Source organism: Tamandua tetradactyla, chromosome 3, assembly GCF_023851605.1.
Source record: "Tamandua tetradactyla isolate mTamTet1 chromosome 3, mTamTet1.pri, whole genome shotgun sequence".
NCBI classification, from domain to species: domain Eukaryota; kingdom Metazoa; phylum Chordata; class Mammalia; order Pilosa; family Myrmecophagidae; genus Tamandua; species Tamandua tetradactyla.
Window position 1 is genome coordinate 173258782 of NC_135329.1, and position 26921 is coordinate 173285702.

Genomic DNA, 26921 nt, shown 5'->3' on the forward strand with positions numbered 1-26921 from the left:
TAATTTAGATTAAATGGACCATTATAACAAGTGAATGGATAAATAGGTTTTGATATAACCATAGTATGGAATACTATAAAACAATTAGTAGAATGAACTAGTGATGTATGCCAACAATAAGCATGAGTTTCAAAAGCATTATCTTGAGTGAAAGAAACTAGACACAATACACTATAGGCTATGATTCCACTTATGCGAAATTCTTGTAAAGGTGAAGCTATAGTGATAGACAGCAAGTCAGTGGTTGTCAAGGGGCCAATTATTGGAGGTGGGGGGTATAAACTGCAAAGAATAATGAAGTAACGACTTTTTACGATGATGAAAATGTACTATATCTTGATTGTGCTTCTGGCTACATGGCTGAATACTTTTGTTAAAATTCATTGAACTGGTTCATTTCCTGGACCATGCACAAAAGAAAAAAAAAAGTTCACTGAACTACACATTTAAAAATGGGTACATTTAATTTTACCTCAGTAAAGATTACAATTTTTAAAAAATTAAAATTTAGAAAGTGAATTCTATGGTTGAACTATAATTACCTTACACTTTTCAAACAATATTCAGAAATGTAGCATATTTAATTATCCTAATGCTAGTTTGAATATATACTCCAAAATGTTTTGAGTTCAATACAGAAGAATATTCCTTCCCAAGTTCTCTGAACCAAATGAGAGATACAACAAAAGAATAAGGCAGTTGGGAACACGAGAAACCAAAACAAGAACTTTATCACTGATAAAGCGGATATTGGGAATGTGGCTTCCATCAGTGGACAAGAGGCTCCAAATACTGAAGACCAGTCTCAAGTAGTGTTGACCAAGGGCTGGCTTTCTTATGTAGGGACAGGAATTCCTGCATGGCCAAATGAAGTAGCCAGCTTCCAGGAAGAAGGCAAATAGAGGGGGCTGGCAGATGTATACCAAATTGCTCTTTCAAATTTACCCATTAGGTAGCTCAACCCACTTTCTTGCTATAGTGTGAAAGAAGAGCTGGAGGGCAGCCCATGGGCATTGTATTAGTGGAGAATTAGCTACATGGAAAGATACATTAGGGATGGGGGAGAAAAATCCTCCCCTAAGAATGCCTATGGGCCTTAAGTTGTTAGGAATGGTTTTATGAATCTGTCAGCTTTATTGTATTTTGCCATAAGTTTGACACATTGTTTAGAAATGTTACTATAAAGGATATACTACATCATAGGCATCAAACTTTTCTATAAAATGCTGGTAGTAAATGCTTTAGATTTTGGGGCCAAAAATCTCTGCTGCAAATCTATAACTCTTCCATTGTAGTTTGAAAGCAGCCATTCACAATGTGTAAGCGACTGAGCGTAGCTGTACAAAAACAGGCAGCAAACTGGATTTGGGCCATGGGCCATAGACTGCCCACCCCTGCATAGTACTCCAAATTTAGATATAGCATTTTATTAGCAACTGAAGTTAAATATACTAATACTAGATCAGGATTTCCTAAAGTTGTAATCTTTGAAGTCAACATTTTTGTAAGCAACATTGTACTGAATTGTCAGCAACCTATCGTTAAAAAAAAATCTTTTAAGATATTTTGGGCACCGTTTATAAAATCAACACTCCTCTACATGTGAATTTTAGGGATGAAAATGGAAATCAATTAACTGAAAATACAAAGTACTATGGGCAAAGGCATTTTTATATTCCAAGACTACATATAACGTACTAAAATGAGTTCTTCCCATTGTATAGAATGTTCTCCATAGAAGGATATCTATTAAACATCCAAATAACAAGTAAATGGTGTAACTTACTTTCTTACCACATAATTTATAAAGGTACGCCATAGTATCAATATCAAAAAATACAAATGCTGAATTTTCTTAATTTTATTTTGTACAAATGGAGGCACATAACCAGATAATAAATTATGCACATACGTTTTGATTATACACCATTAATATTTAGAATCTTAAGTTAATATTGTATGAGTAAATTATAATATGAATTAATCAGCATTATTAGGAGTGTTTTAAGTTTAACTTTCCTTCTTTTATCACTTAATTTTTAAACAAAATGTTACCTAACCATAGGTTTCTATAACTAATGTGCTAAAATATACATTACAAATAAAATGCACATCAGCTTTGATGTTTTCTCACTCCATGACATGGTCGGAATCTTAAAACCTCACAAATTGCATCTTAGATATAATTCTGTAAAAACCCCACCCAAGAAGCTAATGGCATCATTTCCATGGTAACTTTAATGCTTGAAAAGGAAAAAAACAGAAGGAGTCTTAAGAAAATTGCACAAAGTGAACAAAATAAATTATTAGATTGAACATATGTGACATAAACAAAATATGGGGTGTAGTTATTAAAAATGAATTGCCTTTTAAAAAATGAAAACAAGCATAACTCAGGCATGGAATTTCAACTTTTGGGAAATGTGGTCATCTAAATTCATATCAATAAAATTATTCTAGTGCCTCTGATGACATCTCAACATATTTAGTAGTTGTTCTGTTGCAGGTGCTCAAACTTCCTTGAAATTTTTATTTTATTAATGAATTAAAAGAACAAAAGTTAATTGTAAACATTAGATTTCCTCTTATTATAGCAAATATCAACTATTTGTACTATACTAACATAAAATATATTTTTAAATTACTGAATAAATTACTTTCTGTTCCCCAAACCAAAGTATAATGACAATTTGTATCAAGAAGTACATATTTTTTCATATTTTCATCGCAGCAAATTCTAAGTTTCCTATTTAAGTTTGACATTTTCAAAATAGATCACTGATAATGGAATAAATCATAATGAATTAAACAAGTCAGTGACAGCTATAGAACTAAGGACATAGTCAACTTTATTAAGTGAATTATCTTATTCTTTTATAGTTGTGTTTGAGGCATCTGAACTAAAAATCAAGCCATATTTTTTTTAAAGATATTTCTTTGCTTATAGAAAAGTATCTTAGGTCTCATCAAATCTATTTTATTAAATTTATTTCATTAAATCCTTACTACAAAGTTCTAGTTTTTTTAATGCCCATCTTCCTATTTCTGTCGATTCTGAATTACATATCCAGAGTCAAACACACTTGGAAAAAGGAGCAATGGAGAATCACTGAAGATTTGGTTGGCCTACTTCATCATTTTTGCCTTAGGTCAGCGCTAATAATATCAATGCCCTAAACTGAAAACTGAAATTTGATTTTCAATTGTTCAAGGCCTCTAATCCAATATAACCATGAATAATAAGATATGATGTCTTCAGAATTATGAACTAAAATTTGATTTCCAATCGTTGTTTCATTTGACTGATGAATGCATTGAATGCATACTACATGAGAGGCACTGTCCTTGGCACTGCGGCCACAAATACAAATCTGGAAGGACACAGCCCACAGGAGGTGATTAGTGAAGGTGAGAGAAAAGTACACCGTTGAGGGTTTACGAAATGATAAAAGTGAAGGACACCTCTCCAGGATGAATTTTCTTTTTTAATTTCTGAGTGCAATAAATAAAAGAGAAGTAAGATGTCATCTAGTCCAACTCCTTCCTTTTACATCTAAAGAAACTGATTATTACAGGGTGTGTGTATTTGTGTGGTTTGGTGTGGTGTGTTGTGGTGTGGTGTGATGTAATGTGGTGTGGTATGTATGGTATGGTGTGGTATAGAAGAAAGTACACTTGACTGGAAATCTAAAGGAGGGTTCCATTTGCATCCTGTCAATTTTTAAGTATCTGAATATGGGCAAGACATTTGGCAGAATTTCTTTGTTACTCACTTTATTGTGAGTTCAATGCAATAATTATTTCCTAATTTTCCAGGTTTTGGGAGGACTGAATGTAGTAATGGTACAAAAGTGTTTTATAAAATTTAAAACAACAAAATACAACATTTGACAGTATTTCACCTAATATACTTGGGCACAAAAAGAAGATGTGGGAACTTAATGATTAACAGAATGAAGTGTATAGTTAATTCTGAATTAAAAGAGAATAGGATGGCTCTTATTCATTCATCATTTGTTGCCGTATTTGAGATATATGAATACTCAAATCAACAGAGACAAAAAAACAATTAGCAAATTTAGGAAATATAGTTCTGCTTCTCATTCCATTTCTGAGACAGAAGCATGGGGCTCCTGTCCTGATTAGAACAGTTGATATATGAGCGCTTACATGCTAAATAGATCAGTGCTGGTACCGGCTGCTTTCATGGTTTCTTCCAAGCAAAGATGCTCACCATTGTCTCCCACTAAGAAGAAAACGCTAAGTAAGCAGGTTTGATAGCAGATATCCACCTCCCACCATCCCTCCAGCTTACCAAAAAACTAGGGAGTGCCAGAGTCAAAGGCAGACAATTCATGACTAGCCAGACAGCTACAACATGGTCCTAAATAAAGTCTTTCTCCTTTAGAAATTTGAACTTTGAGGTACTGGGAGATTGGGGCAGTTAACAATGGAGGACAGAAGCTGGACTTTGCATAGAGAGAAACCATGATGTAGAGTCAGGCTCATAGGAACTAATGGAAAGTTGAAGTTATAAGGAAGTTAAATCTTTGGCTAAGCAAAATCTATAAGGTTGAGAAGACTATAGTGTGTGTGCAGCAAGGGGGTTGCAAAGAACCATCAGAGAAAAACAGCTGTCTCTAAAGCTGCCTTTGTTCACGAGAGATATCCCTATATGTATTCTTATAATAAGTCCTCAGTTTGGGCTAAGTTACCAGAACAGCCTGCAGATCTAAGGAAAAATTAAGATTTATGAAAATGTGGTAATGCAACAGTGGTGATTGGTGGTGGTGACAACCACAGCATCATCTAGTGGTGGAGTCCAATGAAAGGTTTTACTAATTTTGTTATTTAGATCACCACCTGAGGGAGCTGACTTTGAAGAACAGTCAAGTGGCCTCTTGTAAATTCAGTGAAAGCACTTTTTGGGGGAGCCAACATTTTATGAAATTAGATTGGTGTCCTGCGAAATGCAATAAAAGCATTGATTTGGATATTTCTTGTGCAACATTTCAAGTCCACCCTCTCAGCTGTGCCATTTACTCCAGCACCCACAGCAAAAACCAGTTTCATTTAGATGCATCCACTCACTGTGTCAGGAATTCTCCGCATTCATGATATTATATGCTCACTGCAATCTGCTGAGAGCAGTGCCAACCAAAGAACCATATCAAACCAATGGGAAAGGGGAGAGAAGGGGAAAACTCTTTGACATACTTCCCTGGTGGACAGGTTTTTTTTTTAATTTGTTTCATAAAATTCAGAAATTTGCATGGGATCAACACAGAAATTTATCCTTGTATAAGCTTTCCCTTCATTCTGGTTTCACAGCCCTAGACCAGGCTCTTGCTCCTTGAGAAAGTATTTCCAAGTAAATTACTCACATGGAGCCCTTTATTTTAGGCTTTGCTTTCAGAGATACTCAGGCTAAGGTAGCTTGTACAGAAAGCAGATCCTCAGGGTATGGATTTGATAATGAAGCACTATTCATTGTTCAAGTGACAATAAGGAGCACAGTGAAGGTGGTTAAAGAGATTGTACTTGATCACAGTTATAGGACTCCTTGTCAATGGATTAGGTGCACAGTGGAGGTAAACGCCAGGGTTGTATGGCAGCTGTTGACCTTCTACAGTAGGGGATGTGGATTGTAGATCTGGCTGACTTTTGCTAACTCCTTTGGAAGTCTTGAAAAAAGAAAGTGTGAGAACGAGAAAGCCTCACCAAGCATTTAATCAGAAAAGTATGAGTATGATGAAAATCAGTACTAGAAATGCAAGGATGTCAGAGGTATGAATCCAGTAAAAGTTGTAACATCAACAGGATTCTTATGGTAAAGTAAATGTCCTTTTAGGAAAAGAGTGAGGCCTTAACAGAGGGATGGGGACAGCTGGGTATAAAGCATGCATCTCGAACCCCTGAATTCCACTGAATTTTTTCTGCTGGCAAAAGAAAGTCTCTTTTCCTTTGCTTGAGGAGAACACCCTTCCATTGATTGGAGACCCTATAATGACCATACCTTAAAACAAAACTCATAAAATTATGGTTGTCCTCCTCAAAATCTGCTCCCTCTTCTCCTCATTGTCACAAAGACAATTACAAGGATTGGATATCAGTACAGCAAGAAAATAAAGTCTTCTTTGGAAACTAAATAGTTTACAAACCAAAGGAATTGTATGACCTGGCTGAATGTCTATGATGTTCAGGGGAATCAGGGGAACATGTATAAAAATAGATCTTAAGGATGTTCAACTGGGACTGGGAGACTGGATTATAAGACTTGGATAAAGAAAGGATTTGCTGACATAGATGCAGTCACTCATTAATCAGAGTGTAATGTCCTATGAAATTGCATCAGCCAGATCTAGTAGTAGTTTTGGCTCAAGTTCATCTCATAGAAGTTCAATGGGTCTGTGTATTTACACTGCGGTTATTTTCATGGTCTCTGACTGTACTGTTTTGACAGATAAGCTAGGAGTAAGACGACTATGGCAGGAAGGATCAAATGGAGCTCCTGAAATTGCTTTCACTCCCTTCACCAAGAAAATAAGTCATAAGCAATGGTGTTTGGCGGGGAGATTTGCAGAGACTAGCACCACCATCATAGATTTAAATGACTCAGGATGATAGCCCTCCATTCAGACCACCTGTTTGGCCACTACAGAAACAAGATGGATCATAAAAAATGACAGAAGGCCACACACACAAAAAGAAAAACATAACCAAGTAGTAGCTTCTATAAGGAATATGGAAATCTTACTGGAATAATCAGCACCACCTCTGGCAGTTTATTTGTGGCTGCAGAACTGGTAAATACATTCTTCTCAATGCCCTTCAATAAGGGGGATCAAAAACATTCACTTGTACCTCGGAAGGACCCAGTACACAATCTGTGTCCTGCCTTGGATAAAATATAATCTGCAGGGATCTTGATCATCTTGACATTCTGTAGAATATTATGCTGCTTTAAAATACTCACAAAGATTCAGAAGCCTGCCACACCAGCTAACATTTCAAGGATCCAAATACCTGAGCAATGTTGAAATATCCTCTAAGGTAAAAAAAGTACAAACCATTGCAAATTATTCTCCCTAAAACTAAGAAAAAAACTTAATGCTTTTTAAGTTTTTTGCATGTTGGAATCAACAAGATTTGGAAATACTGTATTTATCAGATACTTTGGATAATTAACATAGTGTAGGCCTAGAGCAAGAGAGGGATCTACAGCAATTTCAATTGCTCCTGATACTCAAGGCCACATTACCTGGCAGAGATAATGATGATAGAGGTAGCCATGGTAGATAAGGACACTGTGGAGTCTTTGGCACATCAAAAAAGTAGAGTCATAACATAAATCCTGTGGTCTGGAGCAAAGCCATTTTTTTCTGCTGTAGAGAACCATTCTACAAATGAAATACTAATCTTGGCTTGCTGACTAATCCTTAGCTTAGACTGAGAATCTGACCACAAGATACCAAATAACTCTGCAACCAAAGCTTCCCACCAAGAACTGGGTATTAACAAATCTAGTGTCTGGTGATGGGGAGACAAAGCAACAATCCATCATATGATAGAAATGGTACATTTGGAGTCTAAAAGACACAAGAAACTCACACAAAAATGGTAGCCAGAAATTCTCATGGCACCTACGATTGCTACACCAAATATCTCCTCTTCAATTCATCATTATAGGCTCATGGGGATTTGTTTTCCAAGAACAATTGATGGAGAAGGGGAAAGGTCAGACCACATTCACAGAGTTGGGTCAGTGTGATATGTTAGTGCTAGCCAAAAAATGACAGGCCAGAAATGAAAGTAGAGCACTTACCCACTCAACTATCTGGAGATAGAAGTGGCATGAGGTATAGCTGTACACAAATTTCTGGGCTTGACTCATTGGTCATAGGCCTGGAAAAAACATAATTGTAGTATCAGAGACAATATAGAGTAGAAAAGAATCATGTGGGCAACATATGTGAGCAGGTAAAAAAAGTATGCAGATTTTGAGTCTCAAGTTAATACTCAAAAGAGAGCATTTACAACAAAGTAGACACTCAATAACTAAGTGAACAAAATGTCTAAACTTAAGGATGTTATTAAGTCCCTCTCCTTGGCCAAACTGGTGCTAGATCAGTGGGATCATAAATGAAATAGCAATGGTGGCAAGGATGGAGGTTATATATGGGCCCAGCAATAAGGACTTACTAACACCAAAATTGATCACTGCTGAAAACCCAACCTGCTATCAGTAAAGACAAACTGTAATTCCTTGATTCAGTGCCATCCAGCAAGGATACCAGATAAACCCTTGATATTAGATCCCTTATGCCTTATAGAGAATAGCTATGTGCCTCTTCTAGAACCATCTTTCAGGGGATTACAGAATATCTGATCCATGGTCATAATATATTGTACAATATTTCCTCACATCAAGAGACGTGTTCTGGCAAAGAAAATATGTCAATAAGCACATGATCACAGGATTCACTGGTCTTATCACATACCTTATTACCTAAAAGCAGATGGCCCAATAGAATGGAATATTAAGAGAAAATTAAGAGCTCAGCTAAATAGCTGCTCATAGATAGTACCTTGAAGAACTGGGACATTGTCCTCTAGGATGAAATATATGCTTTGAATAAATGTCTTATATTTGGTACTTTGGTCCCAAACTAAAATCATGAGTTCAGAGATGGAAGAGATGGAAATGTTATTAGCACCTGCAGTGACCCACTGCACAGAATTTGTGCTTTCTGCCCCCTAAACCTCAGTTTCTACTGGATTAAAATCCTGGTTCCCAAAAGGCAGTGCACAGAATTTGAAGTAACAACTATCATCTAGTCATTTGGAGGTTTTCATTACAACGAATAACAAGAAAATAAAGGTGTTTTCAGGGGGTTCAATAATGATCACTGTTAACAACAAGAGATGATGTTAAACATTGGCACTTAGAAGGAAAATGTCTTGAATTAAGGAGATTTACTGGAATGTCTGTTGGTGCTTCCATGACCCATGATAGGGATGAATGTAAAATTGCTACAAACACAGCCTGACAAGGGCAAAGCAACTAAATGCTCAGACTTCTCAAGGATAAAAATCTGGGTCCCTCTACTAGGCAAGAAACTTGCCTAACTGATGTTCTAGGCAAGGATGAGAGAAATCTAGAAGGCTTGAAGGAGGAGTGATAGGGTGGATATCAATTATGGCCTCAAACAAGCTTCAACAGCAGTGGGTGCTAGCCAGAAACTGATAGGGCATAAAGTGAAAATAGAGCACTTACCTATTCAACTACATGGAGATAGCTATATAGATTCCAGCTTGTTACTGTAATCCTCTTCCAGTAAATCTTCGCAGTGATTAAAAGCTGGCCATAAGCATGAAGATGATTCTGTAACAGATAGGGCTTGTGGTGAGTACAGGTAGATCTGAGTGGTGCGAGTAGTAGAATGTATTGGACAATTTTGGTGCACTACTTTAAATGTTCTTAGTACCATCTCTTACACAAACACCATCCAGTAATCAGTTCTGCATAATCTTTGACTAGATAGTACTTTACTCAAGGCCTGTGTTTCCTGCCCTAGAGCATCTCTGACATGGTAGTACAAAATACCCACAGAAACCTGCTTGGAGTCATCCCTGTAAAGCCCAGAACTGTAGGAAAGCTAATGTCCATAGGGTGGGAATTTTGTCGATGGTGATCGTCAAAAGGGAAACAGAAACTGAAGGATAAATGTTTTTCCTTTTCTTCCTGTGAGATGCATTTCTTAAAAGTTTTTAGAACCTCAAGCACCAATTACACACACTAATGGCCAAAACATGTATCTTTGTAATTGCTTTCCCTTCTTCTCTAATTCACTCCATAATCTATATTTCTATTACCTGGATTCTCTTTTCAAATAAACTAACTGCTTATAATCTTTGTTTCAGGACTTGATTTTAGTAGAATCCAGGCTAAAATGGTGGGAAGTCTGAATTTACCAAAATGAAAAATCTTTAATGGAGGATTTTATCATTCTCTATAGTTACTAATAGAATAAGACCAAATATAGATCTTCCAGGTTTCTCTGGCTTCCAATAAATAGAAGGAAAGCATACTTTGACAATAAAAAGGAGTACCTGAGGTGCCACAGAAATGCCATCACTTGAGAAAAGTAATACTCTATTTGACTAGTAATGTGAATAATGAGTTAACCACATTGCAAGTGAGTTGAGGGTCTATGAAAAGTACAGTAGACAAAAAAAAAAATGGAAAAAGAGAAAAGACCAGAGCAGACTGTAGCAGCTTTAGTGATTAGAGGAAATAAAACTGACAAACCTAAAGGAAAACAAATAGTATAATATGGGGGTGGGGGTAGAAAGTCAAAGAAGAAAAGATGGACGCTAGAGCGTAGCTTGTAGTAACAAAAAATTTACACGAAGCTCACTATATGCCAGGTACTATTCAAACATTTTAACTATGCTAACTGATTGAATATGATAACATCCCTATGAGGTATCCTCATTTTATAGATGACAAAACAGAAGCACAGAGAACTGAAGGTAACTTGCCTATGGTCATGCAATTAACAAATAGCAAACTTGGGATCTGAATGTCAGAAGCCTGGCTCTTGAGTCCACTATTCTTCACAGATCCATAAGGCAACCTCCAATATCTTAACACATATTTCTAGGTAGGGGAAGGGTGGAATGGACAAATGTAGTGAAGTGTGAACAATCGTGTGAAGTGGTGGAGAGCAAATTTAACTGGACTTTCTTACTAAATTGTAGTTAAAGGTAATGTTAGTATGTCAGTGGAGTGAAACAGATTCCTCGACTGTATCTCAAAGGCATTCTGTTGTCACCCTAAAGGCACACAAATTGGAACAATGTGGCATTTGAGTAATTAGAGGGTGGTATGGAGGAAGAGAGAAATTAAAAATGCCCTGAGAACTGGTAGCATTCTCAGTCTGTGTCTGAACACAGTCCTCTTCCCCTTCTATCTTTTAAACCACGACTCTTCAGCTCCACACCCACAATCAAAGTTTCCACCTCATGCAGGGCTCACATTGTGCCTCTCTCACACCTCTGCCTGGCTGAGTTGAAGTCATCCTTCAAGACTTTCTCAGTGGCATCTCCTCCCCATGCCTTGCCAGCCATGACCTTCGTAGAAACAACTGTAATTGGTGTTATGCTCCTGCGGTATTGTATTTTTGTGATTGGTAAGACCGTTATATAAATCAGCATATATGCATGTGTGGTTTCCCCCATAGCTCATAAGCCCCTTTGGGGTAAAAAGTGAATTTGAGTGCGCCTTTGCATCCCCATTGCTTGGTACAGTACCAGGAACATAACTAGTTGTTGGATAAAGTTGTCTGTTGAATGATTCATCTGTTTCTGCTAAAGCTTCTATAACATCAGTTATTTGTGCATAATAGCCCCGAAATGAGATGCATAATATTGACTCTGAGCCATTGGAAATTATCACTATATTAGTTTTTGGAAGGCAAACATCATAGTAAAGTACATATTTTACAAGTAAGTTCAATTTATATCACTAAGCATTGAAAGGTTAAACCTTGAGCAGCTGGTAAATTCAGATATTCAACAACTCATTCCCTGAGAGACTTTTGTGGTCAAACTTTCACTTTACTCTAGCATTTCTCAAAGGCTTCATAAAATATAAATAGGTATTAAAATATAAAATTTTTCTGTAATCAGAAGGGTATGAAAACTACTGGGTAAAATTAAAATAGTGCTTTTTTTTTCTTAACTATAGGAATTCTCATAGCATTTAATGCACTAATTTCATTCTCTGTGAATCTCTAAGAGAAGGAGAAAATGCGGGAGTTTTTATTCTTCTGAATATTTTATAGGCCCAGTATCCCAGGGAACACACTTCAGGAAACATTGCTCTTTTACATATTTCAAATGCTTTAGGAATTCTGACTGATCTCCACTTTTATGCCATTAGTTCAAATTCATGATGTGGTTTTTTTTTAATTCATGGGGTTCTAATAAATCATTTTATCATAAAAATTCAAATGTTTATAAAGATATTAAAATATCATGATATAAAACAGTCTTGAAATACTTAACTGTATATTTGTCTAAAAGGGACAAGAAACCCAACAGTGACTGAAACAGGAAAGTAGTTTATTTTCTTTTCATATCAAAACCCTGAGGGAAGTGGCCCAAGGCTAGTCTAGAGCACCCTAAGTGTAGCCTCCCCTCCCAAACTATCTCATGGTCTAGCTTTTAACAGTGGTGATAAGATACAAATTGGGATATTTGAATTGATATAGAAAAAGTAATGTTAATTGACAATTCACTTCAGAAGAATGACATAGCAGTATTTCAGTTACTGCAACTGAAAACTGGTATTGTATAGGAAGTTGTTTTAGAGACCTAAACACTCAGCCACACTGTGGTTATGTATTTTAAATTCTAAGCTCTCTCCAGTTGAAATCTCATGGTAAAACAAATAAGACTAAGAAAGTCATTACATTTCGGTGAATTAATTTTAACAACCTGTGACTGTGCATTACATCTGATGTTTTGTGACCTAAAGTGTGCCATCTTAAAAAATAAAACTATAGACTTGTCTAGCTATTTATACACATACATTTGCATGGAGCCTTAGGCTCTGTAAAGGAGCAAAGTTCACCACTATTCCAGGAACTGGCATGTGTCATTTTATATGTATCATCAAAAGAGAAAATACCCACTTGAGAACAAATTAATTTTCAATTTCAATTTCAAAATTGCTCTTGCCCATAGGGCAAATTAAATGCTTCACATTACAGTAATATTATATCACATATGAACTAGCATCCCACCTCCCGCCCCCAAGTATATGCTGGGCATTAGCCTACAGTTGATCAATTGCTGCTACGTGTTAACACACACACACACACATACACACATGCTATGTTCTTGCCATATTCTATCATTTTGACCTTTGGCAAAAAATCCCTTTAGATTCTAGAATGTGAGGTCTGATGAGATCTACCTCACACCTACACTCTTCTTTCTGGTCCTGCTTATTCCATAACTTGCCCAACCAGTTATGTCCCCTCAATTCTGTTTTCCTTTGCCTACTTCAGTGGAGGCTTCTCCACTTCAGGTGTTGAGCAGCTCAAGTTTTTCCCACAATAGTTAAACCATCCTCATGATCTTATCTGCAACTTCTCCTCTTTCCTTCTCACTTTCCTTCACTTATCATACAAATTTCTCATATGTCCCCCCACTCCATTCTCAGTTTAATCTGACTTCAACCCCATGGGAATATTTTTTTCCCAAGATATCACTGTTCTCCTAATTACCAAAATCCTTATTTTTATTATATTTTCTGTGGCATCTGATATTATGGGCTATTTTCTCCTATTTGAAACCATTGCAGTAGCTGTTTTCTATGATGTTATACTTTCCTAATTTTCCCCCGATTTCTTTTTTCATTCTCTTTCAGTTCCTTTTAGATTATTCTTGGCAGAATTTCCCAGAGATCTATCTTTGATTGTTTTTTCTTTTCAGTTTAAATGCCTCTTGTTTGTTCCAACCACTCACATGTTTTTACCACGTATACATTGATAAATCCTAAGTCTATGCCTTCGGTGTACCACTTCTGAATTCCCCACAAGAACTTCAAACTCAACATGTCCAAAATGAATAACTTACCTTTCCCCAGAGAGTGCTTCCTCATACTTTCCCAATAAGAGTCAGAAACACCTTGACCCTCCCCACACCACTCCAGGACTCAGTTTTGATTTATTTACTTCCCTCATCTACTATAACTAATTAAATAAGAGATCTTGCCAATTGCATCTCCAAAATTTCTCTCAAATCCATCTCAAATAAGTCTTTTCAGCTAAGTCATTATATTCTCATCATAATCACTGCAAGAGACTCTTAACTGCTCCCCCGGTCCCCAGTGTTGTTTACGTCAAATCTGTGTTCCATGTCGTTACCAGAAACTTCTAAGTAAAATGAAAACGCGACTTCCTCCTGATTAAAACTTATGGATGATTTCCACGATAAATTCCCAGCACCTTGGCGTGAGTCTCAAGGTCCTGAACGGTCTGGTTCCTCTCTCCCTTTCCAGGCTTACCACCTGCTGCCCACCTCAGAATCCAGTACTGTGTGCTTGTGCAGAGCTGAATTACATGCAAACCTCTGGACACACCACAATCTCCCACTATTTGAAATCTCTGTCAATACTCTCTCCTCTTCATTCCCTGCTCCCCATCCATCTGGTAAAGCCTATTCATCTATCAAAACCCTTCAGGCATCAAGTCTGTCTGTAAACCTCCCTAAAGCCCCAGGCAGAGTTAATCACTTCCTGATCTACTGGTTCTCTGTCTTTTCTATATACTTTTATCATTGCACTATTATAATTATTTATCGGCATGTTTGATCTCCCCCAAATGAACTGTAAGTTTCTCAATGGCAGGGACCATGTGCTATTCATCCTTTTATCTCCAGCATCTAGCATAATTTTCCCAAGTGCCTGGGCATTCAAGAAATGTTTGTAGAACTGAACTGAAGCACACTTGTGGTCCTCAGAGTATATTTTGTTTTCTTTAGAAAAATAATAGATTTTAAATTATCTCATAGGTCTTCTGGTTCAAGAGATGACTGAATAAGCTCATATGTTCATTCCCTCTCTTTTTCAAAAATGTCACAACGTACAAATGGTGGATGATTTAAGAACTAACTGAGAAGAGAAGGCAGAGTCTTGAAAACTAGAGATTTTGACTAAGTTTTGAAATATTGAAAGTGGAAGGGATCATGTACCCCCCCAATTTTTTTTTAAAGCAGAAGGGATCTATTGGAGGATAGACCAAAAAAGAACAAAAATAAATTTTTTTTTGCCTAATATTAGAGCCATCTAGACTCAGCACAGAGCAAAAGTAGCGAGAATATTATAAAATGGGACAAAACTGAACTCCCCAATAGGCCACGGCTAGAAACCACTACTTATTTCTAATGAAATGGGAATGAGTTCCTGGGAAGGGTATGTACCCAACTGAGCTGCCTGCCTGATGCTTGCCATCTCCTTGCCCACTCACAATAAAGAAGCCTACTAATCAACACACATTACTACTGCCCAAAGCTCATAACCAGCCCTTCCAGTCAGGGAAGAGACCTGTTAAGAAACAGAATTTGGCATGGTGGAGAAAACCTAAGCTAGCTCTTTATATTTAATAATTTATTTAGTTACTCACATTTATTAACATCTTGACTTATAATCACCAGCCACTTAAGGAAGAACAATAGCAGCAGTGGAGCAGGAGGAGGTAGAGGAGGAGGAAAAGGAGGAGAAGGAGCCTCGAGAAACAAACAGAAACTAACTCTAGAAAAAATACAGAATGGAAGAGACATTTGAAAGCATACTGCAGAATATCCTTGGAGAGATTTAATGTATCCTATCCATAAAGCAAAAACAGACTGATGTAACTAATGATACCCAGAGAACAAGAAAAAATTCTTGAAAATTAAAAATATAATGTAATTAAAATTAAATTTTAAACCTTAAATAACTGAACTGAAAAAAAAAAGATAACTTAATGAAAGGATAGGAAGATAAACTCTCCCCCAAGCATATTACATCCACAAACAGATGAAAATGAAAGGTAAGCTCAGGGAGAATAATTGAAAAAGGTCCAACATCCAGCTAATAGAAGGTCAAAAGAGAGAAAACAAAGAAATCTTTATGAAATAATATAAGAAAATACCCCAGAGTTGAAATAAGATAAAAATAATAAAATTTAAGAGCCTACCAGGTACTAACCTGAATGAGAGAAAAATATTGAAATCCACCCAAATCTTGTAAAATTTCAAAACCTTCAATTGAATTTTTAAAAAGCTTATAGAGACAAAAAAAAAAAACTAGAAGAAAAAGAGTGGTAATAGATGCTAGAAGGCCACAGAGTAATATCTTCAAAGTTGTGGAGGAAACTATTGTTGAAACTGTGATTCCATACCCAGCCAAATAACCAATTAACAACTTACAGAGTCAATGAGACATAGCCCAAATTTAATGGGCCAAGATATAGAAGTTTAGATGTTATTCAAAGTTATAAAATTAACTAATAGAAGAACGTCAAAACATATCTGGGAAAAAGAATGGTCAAGATGAAGAGCAGGCATAAGACATGTTAGATTCGTCATCTTTCAATGCAAGTTATATATAAATTAAACTTTAATTTGATGAATGAAAACAGAGATACCTAAGCATTAAAAACAAACATATAAGAGCAGTTTACTCTGGAAACTGAAACTAAAGGTAAAGAAGAGGGGAAAGAAATATGTAAATAGACTTCTTTCTTTCTTACCTTCTTTTTCTATGGTAGTTAAACGGTCTGCATTTTATTAACATGTGGTTGAATTACTAGCATTATTGTGGCAGCATGTCTCCAAAAATGGCCACCATCAATTCTTGTGCATACCACTTGTCCATCAAAAGTCAGAGTGTCGCTTTCTCCGCCGGCCCGCCGCGCGGCGCCCACGCCCCGCAGCAGCCGACCTGCCCGCCCTCCTTCTCCCCTCTCTTCCCCCTCCTGCTCCAGCGGCTCTCCAACCACCACGGTGCCCTCTTCCCCCGCCTTCACCGGCTCCTCCGCCACCAGCCTCGACAGCCTTGCCGCCCTCACCTTTCCTCCTCCAGAACAGCTACTGCGGGAATGGAGACAATACAGAGCAGCTCCCGGAGCCACGACAGAGATCAAAGGAACAGCGTACCCCATCCTGGAACGGCTGACTGTCTGGGAGAACCAGCTCCGGTGAGAACACCGAGGGACGCGGGCTTTCCTGGGCGGGACGGCAAGAGGCCAGAGTCCCTCCCTTCCTCCTTCCCAGGCCAGCTGGCAGAATTGGGCAGGCGGTCCCCTCAGGCCGCAGTGGCTGGCATCCCCACCATGCGAGGCCCCCTGGACCAACTGAAAGAGTTGGGTCAGAAATCCCCAGACTGCGGAGAACGGTGACCAGGGGGTCCCTTCCAAACACGTGACTCCCCGGTCCGCCTGGGAACAGTGCACTCTCCCGGGCTGCGACAGCTGGCGCCCTTCCACCACGCTTGGTGCCCGGGGCCGACTAGGAAATTTGGTCGGGCGCTCTCACGTGCTGCAGCGGCCGGCGACCCTCCCTGTGTTCGCACCCCCGGGCCGGCTGGCACTCTTCCAAGATGCTTCGGCTGCCAAACCTCCCCTACGGCGAGAGTTTTCCAGAGTTAAAGGACCCACAGCAACTTTTACTGGTAGATCCCGTAGACAAACGTGTGCCACGAGCGCCACCTACTGGGCAGGATAAGAAAAACAGAACCCAGAGATTTCACAGAAAAATCTTACAACCTGTGGGGTCCAACACTCAGGGAAATCTGACTAAATGCCCAGACGCCAGCAGAAGATAACGGATCACGCTCAGAAAATTGAAAATATGGCCCAGTCAAAGGAACAAACCAATAGATCAAATGAGATACAGGAGCTGAAACAACTAATGCTGAATATACGAACAGAAATGGAAAACCTCTTCAAAACGAAATCGATAAATTGAGGGAGGACATGAAGAAGACATGGGCTGAACATAAAGAAGAAATAGAAAAACTGAAAAAACAAATCACAGAGCTTATGGAAGTGAAGGATAAAGTAGAAAAGATGGAAAAAACAATGGATACCTACAATGATAGATTTAAAGAGAAAGAAGATAGAATTAGTGATTTGGAGGATACAACATCTGAATTCCAAAAAGAAACAGAAACTATCCGGAAAAGAATGGAAAAATTCAAACAGGGTATCAGGGAACTCAAGGACAATATGAACCGCACAAATATATGTGTTGTGGGTGTCCCAGAAGGAGAAGAGAAGGGAAAAGGAGGAGAAAAACTAACGGAAGAAATTATCACTGAAAATTTCCCAACTCTTATGAAAGACCTAAAATTACAGATCCAAGAAGTGCAGTGCACCCCAAAGAGATTAGACCCAAATAGGCGTTCCCCAAGACACTTATTAGTTAGAATGTCAGAGGTCAAAGAGAAAGAGAGGATCTTGAAAGCAGCGAGAGAGAAGCAATCCATCACATACAAGGGAAACCCAATAAGACTATGTGTAGATTTCTCAGCAGAAACCATGGAAGCTAGAAGACAGTGGGATGATATATTTAAGTTACTAAAAGAGAAAAACTGCCAACCAAGACTCCTATATCCAGCAAAATTGTCCTTCAAAAATGAGGGAGAAATTAAAACATTCTCAGACAAAAAGTCACTGAGAGAATTTGTGACCAAGAGACCAGCTCTGCAAGAAATACTAAAGGGAGCACTAGAGTCAGATACAAAAAGACAGAAGAGAGAGATATGGAGAGGAGTGTAGAAAGAAGGAAAGTCAGATATGATATATATAATACAAAAGACAAAATGGTAGAGGAAAATATTATCCAAACAGTAATAACTCTAAATGTTAATGGACTGAATTCCCCAATCAAAAGACATAGACTGGCAGAATGGATTAAAAAACAGGATCCTTCTATATGCTGTCTACAGGAAACGCATCTTAGACCCAAAGATAAATATTGGTTGAAAGTGAGAGGTTGGGAAAAGATATTTCATGCAAATAACAACCAGAAAAGAGCAGGAGTGGCAATACGAATATCCAACAAATTAGACTTCAAATGTAAAACAGTTAAAAGAGACAAAGAAGGACACTATATACTAATAAAAGGAACAATTAAACAAGAAGACATAACAATCATAAATATTTATGCACCGAACCAGAATGCCCCAAAATATGTGAGGAATACACTGCAAACACTGAAAAGGGAAATAGACACATATACCATAATAGTTGGAGACTTCAATTCACCACTCTCATCAATGGACAGAACATCTAGACAGAGGATCAATAAAGAAATAGAGAATCTGAATATTACTATAAATGAACTAGACTTAATAGACATCTATAGGACATTACATCCCACAACAGCAGGATACACCTTTTTTTCAAGTGCTCATGGATCATTCTCAAAGATAGACCATATGCTGGGTCACAAAGCAAGTCTTAACAAATTTAAAAAGATTGAAATCATACACAACACTTTCTCAGATCATAAAGGAATGAAGTTGGAAATCAATAATAGGCGGAGTGCCAGAAAATTCACAAATACATGGAGGCTCAACAACACACTCTTAAACAACAAGTGGGTCAAAGAAGAAATTGCAAGAGAAATTAGTAAATACCTAGAGGCGAATGAAAATGAAAACACAACATATCAAAACTTATGGGACGCAGCAAAGGCAGTGCTAAGAGGGAAATTTATTGCCCTAAATGCCTTTATCAGAAAAGAAGAAAAGGCAAAAATGCAGGAATTAACTGTCCATTTGGAAGAACTGGAGAAAGAACAGCAAGCTAACCCCAAAGCAAGCAAAAGGAAAGAAATAACAAAGATTAGAGCTGAAATAAATGAAATTGAAAACATGAAAACAGTAGAGAAAATCAATAAGACCAGAAGTTGGTTCTATGAGAAAATCAATAAGATTGATGGGCCCTTAGCAAGATTGACAAAAAGAAGAAGAGAGAGGATGCAAATAAATAAGATCAGAAATGGAAGAGGAGACATAACTACTGACCTCACAGAAATAAAGGAGGTAATAACAGGATACTATGAACAACTTTACGCTAATAAATACAACAATTTAGATGAAATGGACGGGTTCCTGGAAAGACATGAACAACCAACTTTGACTCAAGAAGACATAGATGACCTCAACAAACCAATCACAAGTAAAGAGATTGAATTAGTCATTCAAAAGCTCCCTAAAAAGAAAAGTCCAGGACCAGACAGCTTCACATGTGAATTCTATCAAACATTCCAGAAGGAATTAGTACCAACTCTCCTCAAACTCTTCAAAATAATCGAAGTGGAGGGAAAACTACCTAATTCATTCTATGAAGCCAACATCACCCTCATACCAAAACCAGGCAAAGATATTACAAAAAAAGAAAACTACAGACCAATCTCTCTAATGAATATAGATGCAAAAATCCTCAACAAAATTCTAGCAAATCATATCCAACAACACATTAAAAGAATTATACATCATGACCAAGTAGGATTCATCCCAGGTATGCAAGGATGGTTCAACATAAGAAAATCAATTAATGTAATACACCACATCAACAAATCAAAGCAGAAAAATCACATGATCATCTCAATTGATGCAGAGAAGGCATTTGACAAGATTCAACATCCTTTCCTGTTGAAAACACTTCAAAAGATAGGAATACAAGGGAACTTCCTTAAAATGATAGAGGGAATATATGAAAAACCCACAGCTAATATCATCCTCAATGGGGAAAAATTGAAAACTTTCCCCCTAAGATCAGGAACAAGACAAGGATGTCCACTATCACCACTATTATTCAACATTGTGTTAGAAGTTCTAGCCAAAGCAATTAGACAAGAAAAAGAAATACAAGGCATCAAAATTGGAAAGGAAGAAGTAAAACTATCACTGTTTGCAGATGATATGATACTATACATCGAAAATCCGGAAAAATCCACAACAAAACTACTAGAGCTAATAAATGAGTACAGCAAAGTAGCAGGCTACAAGATCAACATTCAAAAATCTGTAGCTTTTCTATACACTAGTAATGAACAAGCTGAGGGGAAATCAAGAAACGAATCCCATTTACAATCGCAACTAAAAGAATAAAATACCTAGGAATAAATTTAACCAAAGAGACAAAAAAACTATATAAAGAAAACTACAAAAAACTGCTAAAAGAAATCACAGAAGACCTAAATAGATGGAAGGGCATACCGTGTTCATGGATTGGAAGACTAAATATAATTAAGATGTCAATCCTACCTAAACTGATCTACAGATTCAATGCAATACCAATCAAAATCCCAACAACTTATTTTTCAGAAATAGAAAAACCAATAAGCAAATTTATCTGGAAGGGCAGGGTGCCCCGAATTGCTAAAAACATCTTGAGGAAAAAAAATGAAGCTGGAGGTCTCGCGATGCCGGACTTTAAGGCATATTATGAAGCCACAGTGGTCAAAACAGCATGGTATTGGCATAAAGATAGATATATCAACCAATGGAATCGAATAGAGTGCTCAGATATAGACCCTCTCATCTATGGACATTTGATCTTGATAAGGCAGTCAAGCCAACTCACCTGGGACAGAACAGTCTCTTCAATAAATGGTGCCTAGAGAACTGGATATCCATATGTAAAAGAATGAAAGAAGACCCGCATCTCACACCTTATACAAAAGTTAACTCAAAATGGATCAAAGATCTAAACATTAGGTCTAAGACCATAAAACAGTTAGAGGAAAATGTAGGGAGATATCTTATGAATCTTACAACTGGAGGTGGTTTTATGGACCTTAAACCTAAAGCAAGAGCACTGAAGAAGGAAATAAATAAATGGGAGCTCCTCAAAATTAAACACTTTTGTGCATCAAAGAACTTCATCAAGAAAGTAGAAAGACAGCCTACACAATGGGAGATAATATTTGGAAATGACATATCAGATAAAGGTCTAGTATCCAGAATATATAAAGAGATTGTTCAACTCAACAACAAAAAGACAGCCAACCCAATTACAAAATGGGAAAAAGACTTGAACAGACACCTACCAGAAGAGGAAATACGGATGGCCAAGAGGCACATGAAGAGATGCTCAATGTCCCTGGCCATTAGAGAAATGCAAATCAAAACCACAATGAGATATCATCTCACACCCACCAGAATGGCCATTATCAACAAAACAGAAAATGACAAGTGCTGGAGAGGATGCGGAGAAAGAGGCACACTTATCCATTGTTGGTGGGAATGTCAAATGGCGCAACCACTGTGGAAGGCAGTTTGGCAGTTCCTCAAAAAGCTGAATATAGAATTGCCACACAACCCAGCAATACCATTGCTAGGTATCTACTCAAAGGACTTAAGGGCAAAGACACAAACGGACATTTGCACACCAATGTTTATAGCAGCGTTATTTACAATTACAAAGAGATGGAAACAGCCAAAATGTCCATCAACAGAAGAATGGCTAAATAAACTGTGGTATATACGTATGATGGAATATTATGCAGCTTTAAGACAAGATAAACTTACGAGGCATGTAATAACATGGATGGACCTAGAGAATATTATGCTGAGTGAGTCCACCCAAAAACTAAAGGACAAATACTGTATGGTCCCACTGATGTGAACGGACATTCGAGAATAAACTTGAAATATGTCGTTGGTAACAGAGTCCAGCAGGAGTTAGAAACAGGGTAAGATAATGGGTAATTGGAGCGGAAGGGATACAGACTGTGCAACAGGACTACATACAAAAACTCAAAAATGGACAGCACAATAATACCTAATTGTAAAGTAATCATGTTAAAACACTGAATGAAGCTGCATCTGAGCTATAGGGTTTTTTTGGTTGTTGTTTTTTACTATCATTACTACTTTTATTTCTTTTCTCTATATTAACATTTTATATCTTTTTCTGTTGTGTTGCTAGTTCCTCTAAACCGATGCAAATGTACTAAGAAACGATGATCATGCATCTATGTGATGATGTTAAGAATTACTGAGTGCATATGTAGAACGGTATGATTTCTAAATGTTGTGTTAATTTCTTTTTTTTGTTTTTATTATTTTTTTCTTTTTTTCTTTCTTTCCATTAATAAAAAAATTTTAAAAATTTAAAAAAATTAAAAAAAAAAAGTCAGAGTGTCATCCTCCACCCTCTCGAATCTGGGTTGACCTGTGTCTGCTTTGACCAAATAGAACATGGTGGATATGATTCTATGACACTTTGGGCCTAGCTTTTAAGAGGCCAGTTTCTAATTCCTTCTTCTGAGAAACCTGAGACACATGTGAGAAGTCTAGTCTACTCTTCTGGTGAAAGTGGTCACATGTAACACTGAGGCACCAGACATGTGAGTGAAGAAGCCTTCTTGGATATCCAGTCCAGCTGAGTTTTCATATCATCCTAGCCCTAGCTGCTATGTAACTACAACTATTCGTGAGAAACCAAGAAACCAACTGCTCAGCTTCATACAGTCAATCCACAGAATTGTGAGAGGTAAAAAATCAATTTTTGTTTAAAGCCACTTAAGTTTTGGAATGGTTTGTTATGGAGCAATAGATCATAAAGACTGATATAATAATGAATATTTATCAAAGGTTATGTTATTGAAGTATCAATATGGTAAACTAAATCCATGCATTTGAAGCCTACTCTTTCTTAATTTCTTGCTAAAATAGACCAAAAGAATAATACAGAAATATTAGTACCAATTCTAGATATTAGAATGGAGTCTTATTTATTTTTCTGAAATGTTAAACAACTTGAATGAGAAAAGTGCAGGTGCTCACGGAGGGAACCTCTTGATAATCACTACTCTCATGACCCTGTTCTCACTCCTTCCAGGACCCAGATCTAATGACCCATTCAGGTAATATGACCTTGTACAGGAAACGTCCAACAGGAATTAGAAAAAGAAGCAGAAACTTGTCTACTTCATGGATTTGAAGTGCGAAAGAGTACAGGAAATCATCAAAACATTAGGAATTAAAGTATTCTTTGATGATCAAGAAAGCAGGGGCAAGAACTACAGAGGAGATGATGGGATGGGGAATATGACATGTATATATTAAAGAAAAAAGTAAGAGGTGAATGAGTCTATAATTCCACCCTGGAGGTTCTGGTGACAAACCACTCAGATTCTGACTTCATAGCATATGTCACCACCAGCACCCCTCAGGGGAATTATAACCTTGCATTAAAGGGCTGCTTGTCTGTTATTATGCTAAGAAGAGTTCAGAAAATATGCTCAGTGTTATTGAAATAAGAGGTGGAGGCAGCCAGGCGTAACTTGCAATCAGTTCTCCCTGAAAGTGTTCCAGGAGAGATTTGATGGGCCGAAGTGGATGCCACATAGCCTTGTTTGTAGGCTACTTTCAAAGAAGTCCATCAGGTTTTCTTCTGTTCCTCACTGGGACCCACAAATGTGATAACCTCTAATTCCCTGCCCCTAGCTGTGGGCCATTAATGACCAGCCCCACTGCAGTGGCAGCAATCCTAGAAGAAAATTAAACTACCAGTTTTCAGATGCAAACTTCTTGTAAGATGCTCATTACAAAATTGTCCTATGCTTTGAGAATTTTACCTTTTCAAATAGAGCAAAGTAAGGCAGATGGTGGGAGAGTTATTAGTGAAGCAAGGAGATGAAGGCTTTTAGGAAGATCTTTTAAGGGCTCTATGCATGGAAAATTCAACCATCATCAAAGTTCTTTTGTCTGAAATCACCTAATTGAGCTAACAATGAGATCAATTTGGCCAAAATGATAGCCCTGTTTTTCCTTTAATTTCACTGAGCATTTATTTACAGCAATAAATGATGGGACCCTTTAGATATACCCAGTACAACGCATACCCAAATAAATTTTGACTATCTACAAGTGAAAAGGTAGAGAACCATGGATAAATCTCATCAAACCTTAACATGCACTGGTCCATTTTCATCTTAATTCTTCTATTCCCCCTAAACTTTTAGCACTATTTTCTAAATATAGAAGGAATATTTGAATGTGTTGTTGATAAATATGTTTGTGTGTATAGATGGGTAGGTAGACAAATGTTCATTCTTTTAACCAAGATCTTCAGCAAAGATAGAAGAATGTTGATGGCCTACCTCATAATCAAGGTTTTGATGCATGTCTACCCTCATATATCCACCTGTGGCAGACATTCTTATAGGTCATGGCCTTCGTTTCACAGAATCTTCCAAATAAAGCTCTTCAAGCATCACAGAAGAGCACCTGAGATATATTTCAGAATTGCTAATAGCCTGAACCAACATTTTGCATCCTATATAAATCTCACTGTAGTAATCTAATTTAGATATAAGCTGGGTGATGAACGGATTCATTTTTGAGGATGAGGACAGTTTCCTTCCCACACAATATGTGTTTTGTCCCAACTCAGGCTGTCTGTAGGTGCCTGAGAAATTATTCAGAGAACTCATGATATAAACTGTCCTGACATAGTACCAAAAAACCCCCACTACACCTTTCATTAGGCCTCTGAATCCAGTACTAAAATGCTTTCCTTTTTTCTGTTCCCTGTGCCAATTCAGTTCACTACAGTAATGAGTGTCAAAGAACAAAGGATGAACAAGTAGGGAGTTGAATTAGGCAGAAAGGAATTTAATACTTAGTATCATCTGCAAAACAAGAAACAAAGACAATCCAGAGAAATTTAAACACCTCTTTTTGTTTGTTTGTTTGTTTACATGAGCAGGCACTGGGAATTGAACTCGGGTCTCAGGCATGGCAGGCAAGAACTTTGCCACTGAGCCACCATTGCCGAAAACACCTCTTTTTAAAGTTTCTTTCATGTACAATAGGACCATTACAGACTTATCCTAAATATTGCGAGAGTCCATATTCAGGATTGAAAAAAGAAAAAATATATAACTGCTTTCTGCAACCCCAGTTTTATTGTTGAATTATTATATAGAATCTCTTCAATTAGCTTTGTATGTATTGATAAAATGAAAAATATCAGCAGGACTTTAGGTTCTTGGGAGAGGTGGCCCCTCTTCCACCTATGGTAGTCAAGATCTTTGCCTCCAGAGCCAGACACAAAACTTCGAAGTTTTACACCCTTCATAAATGGTTCTTGTTGACTTGATTCCTATTTCATACTTTAAGTTGCTAGCTGATAAAGAATATTTTTGCATCGCATTCCATGATTGTTTGTTATTGAAATATAAGAAAGCTCATGATCTTTGTTTAGTGATCACTTTACTCATCATTATAAAGGTTTTTCAGGTGATTCCAATTATCTAAGTAAGTGATCATTTCATCATACAAATTGGCTAAAAAATCTAATATGGGTGTTGAAAAGTAGGACTCCCTTAGCAGCTGTGTAACCTTGGGCAAATACTTAATTCATATGTGTCTCACTTTCTTTATTTGTAAAGTTATGGTAATACTATTATATACTCATGGGGTTGTTGTAAAAATCATAAAGCCCTTAGAACAATGTAAGTTCTTATCTAGGATGGCTGCATTCACATGTCAATTAGTTTGTGGGCTTTGGCTGGGGTGATGGAGGTAAATAAACTCCAGGTCTGTCATCATCCAGCAGGCCAGCCCCAGCTTGCTCTCCTGAGAGTACCAAGGGATGAGCGGAAATGTTTATGCCCCTGGAGGCTTAGGTTTGGAACTAGCATGCCATCATTTCTACCATGTTCTGTTGGCCAAGCAGGTCACAAGTCCAGTCTAGAATCAAAAAGGGGTAAAATAGATTCAACCTCTTAAAAGCAGGGGTCTACAAATTCACATTATGAAGGGCATTGTGTTAGTAAGCTGCTAGAATGTGATATACCAGAAATGGAACAGCTTTTAAAAGGGGGAATTTATTAAGTTGCAAGTTTAAGGTTCAAGGCCATGAAAATGTCCAAATTAAGGCACCGACAAGAGGTTACCTTCACTCAAGAAAGGCTGGCTTCTGGTTTCATGAAACTTCCCTGGGGACATTTTCCCTCTTCATCTCCAAAGGTCTCTGTCTGCATGGGCTCTGTCAGTTCTGGTGGCTCTAAAGCTTTTTCCAAAATGGTTCCCTCTTAAGGGGTCTCAGTAAGCAATTCTACCTTGAATGGGTGGAGACACATCCCCATGGAAACCATCTAATCAAAATTACCATATCTCCATGGAAACAATAAAAAAGATTCCACCCAGCAATATTGAATGAGGATTAAAGGACATGGCTTTTCTGGGGTATATAATAGCTTCAAACCAGCACACACATTAATACAAAGAGGCTGGAGAATTGGGAATATTTTTCATTTAATATACCATATATATTCTTGGGATAAATTTTAAATTCTTACCGTAGAAAATGAGTCCCTTCAACCCTTACCATTCTGGC

At 37.4% G+C, this 26921-nt stretch overlaps 1 protein-coding gene across 21 annotated transcripts in view; it reads right to left on the minus strand.

Annotated features, from left to right (window-relative positions):
* The window catches only part of LOC143676488 (uncharacterized), a 339453-nt gene that overhangs the window by 150760 nt on the left and 161772 nt on the right, over positions 1-26921 (minus strand). For 9 of the 21 annotated variants that reach the window (XR_013172127.1, XR_013172126.1, XR_013172132.1 and 6 more), the window contains exons 1-4: positions 26479-26638; positions 9278-9385; positions 7826-7905; positions 4171-4246 (exon numbers count right to left, since the gene is read on the minus strand). Coding sequence is in view for 5 of the 21 variants with exons in the window: in XM_077152000.1 (XP_077008115.1) it covers positions 7826-7894 (69 nt within the window). In the remaining 16 variants the exon portion in view is untranslated. Of the gene's footprint in view, positions 1-4170; positions 4247-7825; positions 7906-9277; positions 9386-24483; positions 24630-26478; positions 26639-26921 lie in introns of those variants that run through there. The other 12 variants (XR_013172129.1, XR_013172128.1, XR_013172134.1 and 9 more) reach the window with 5 other exon arrangements.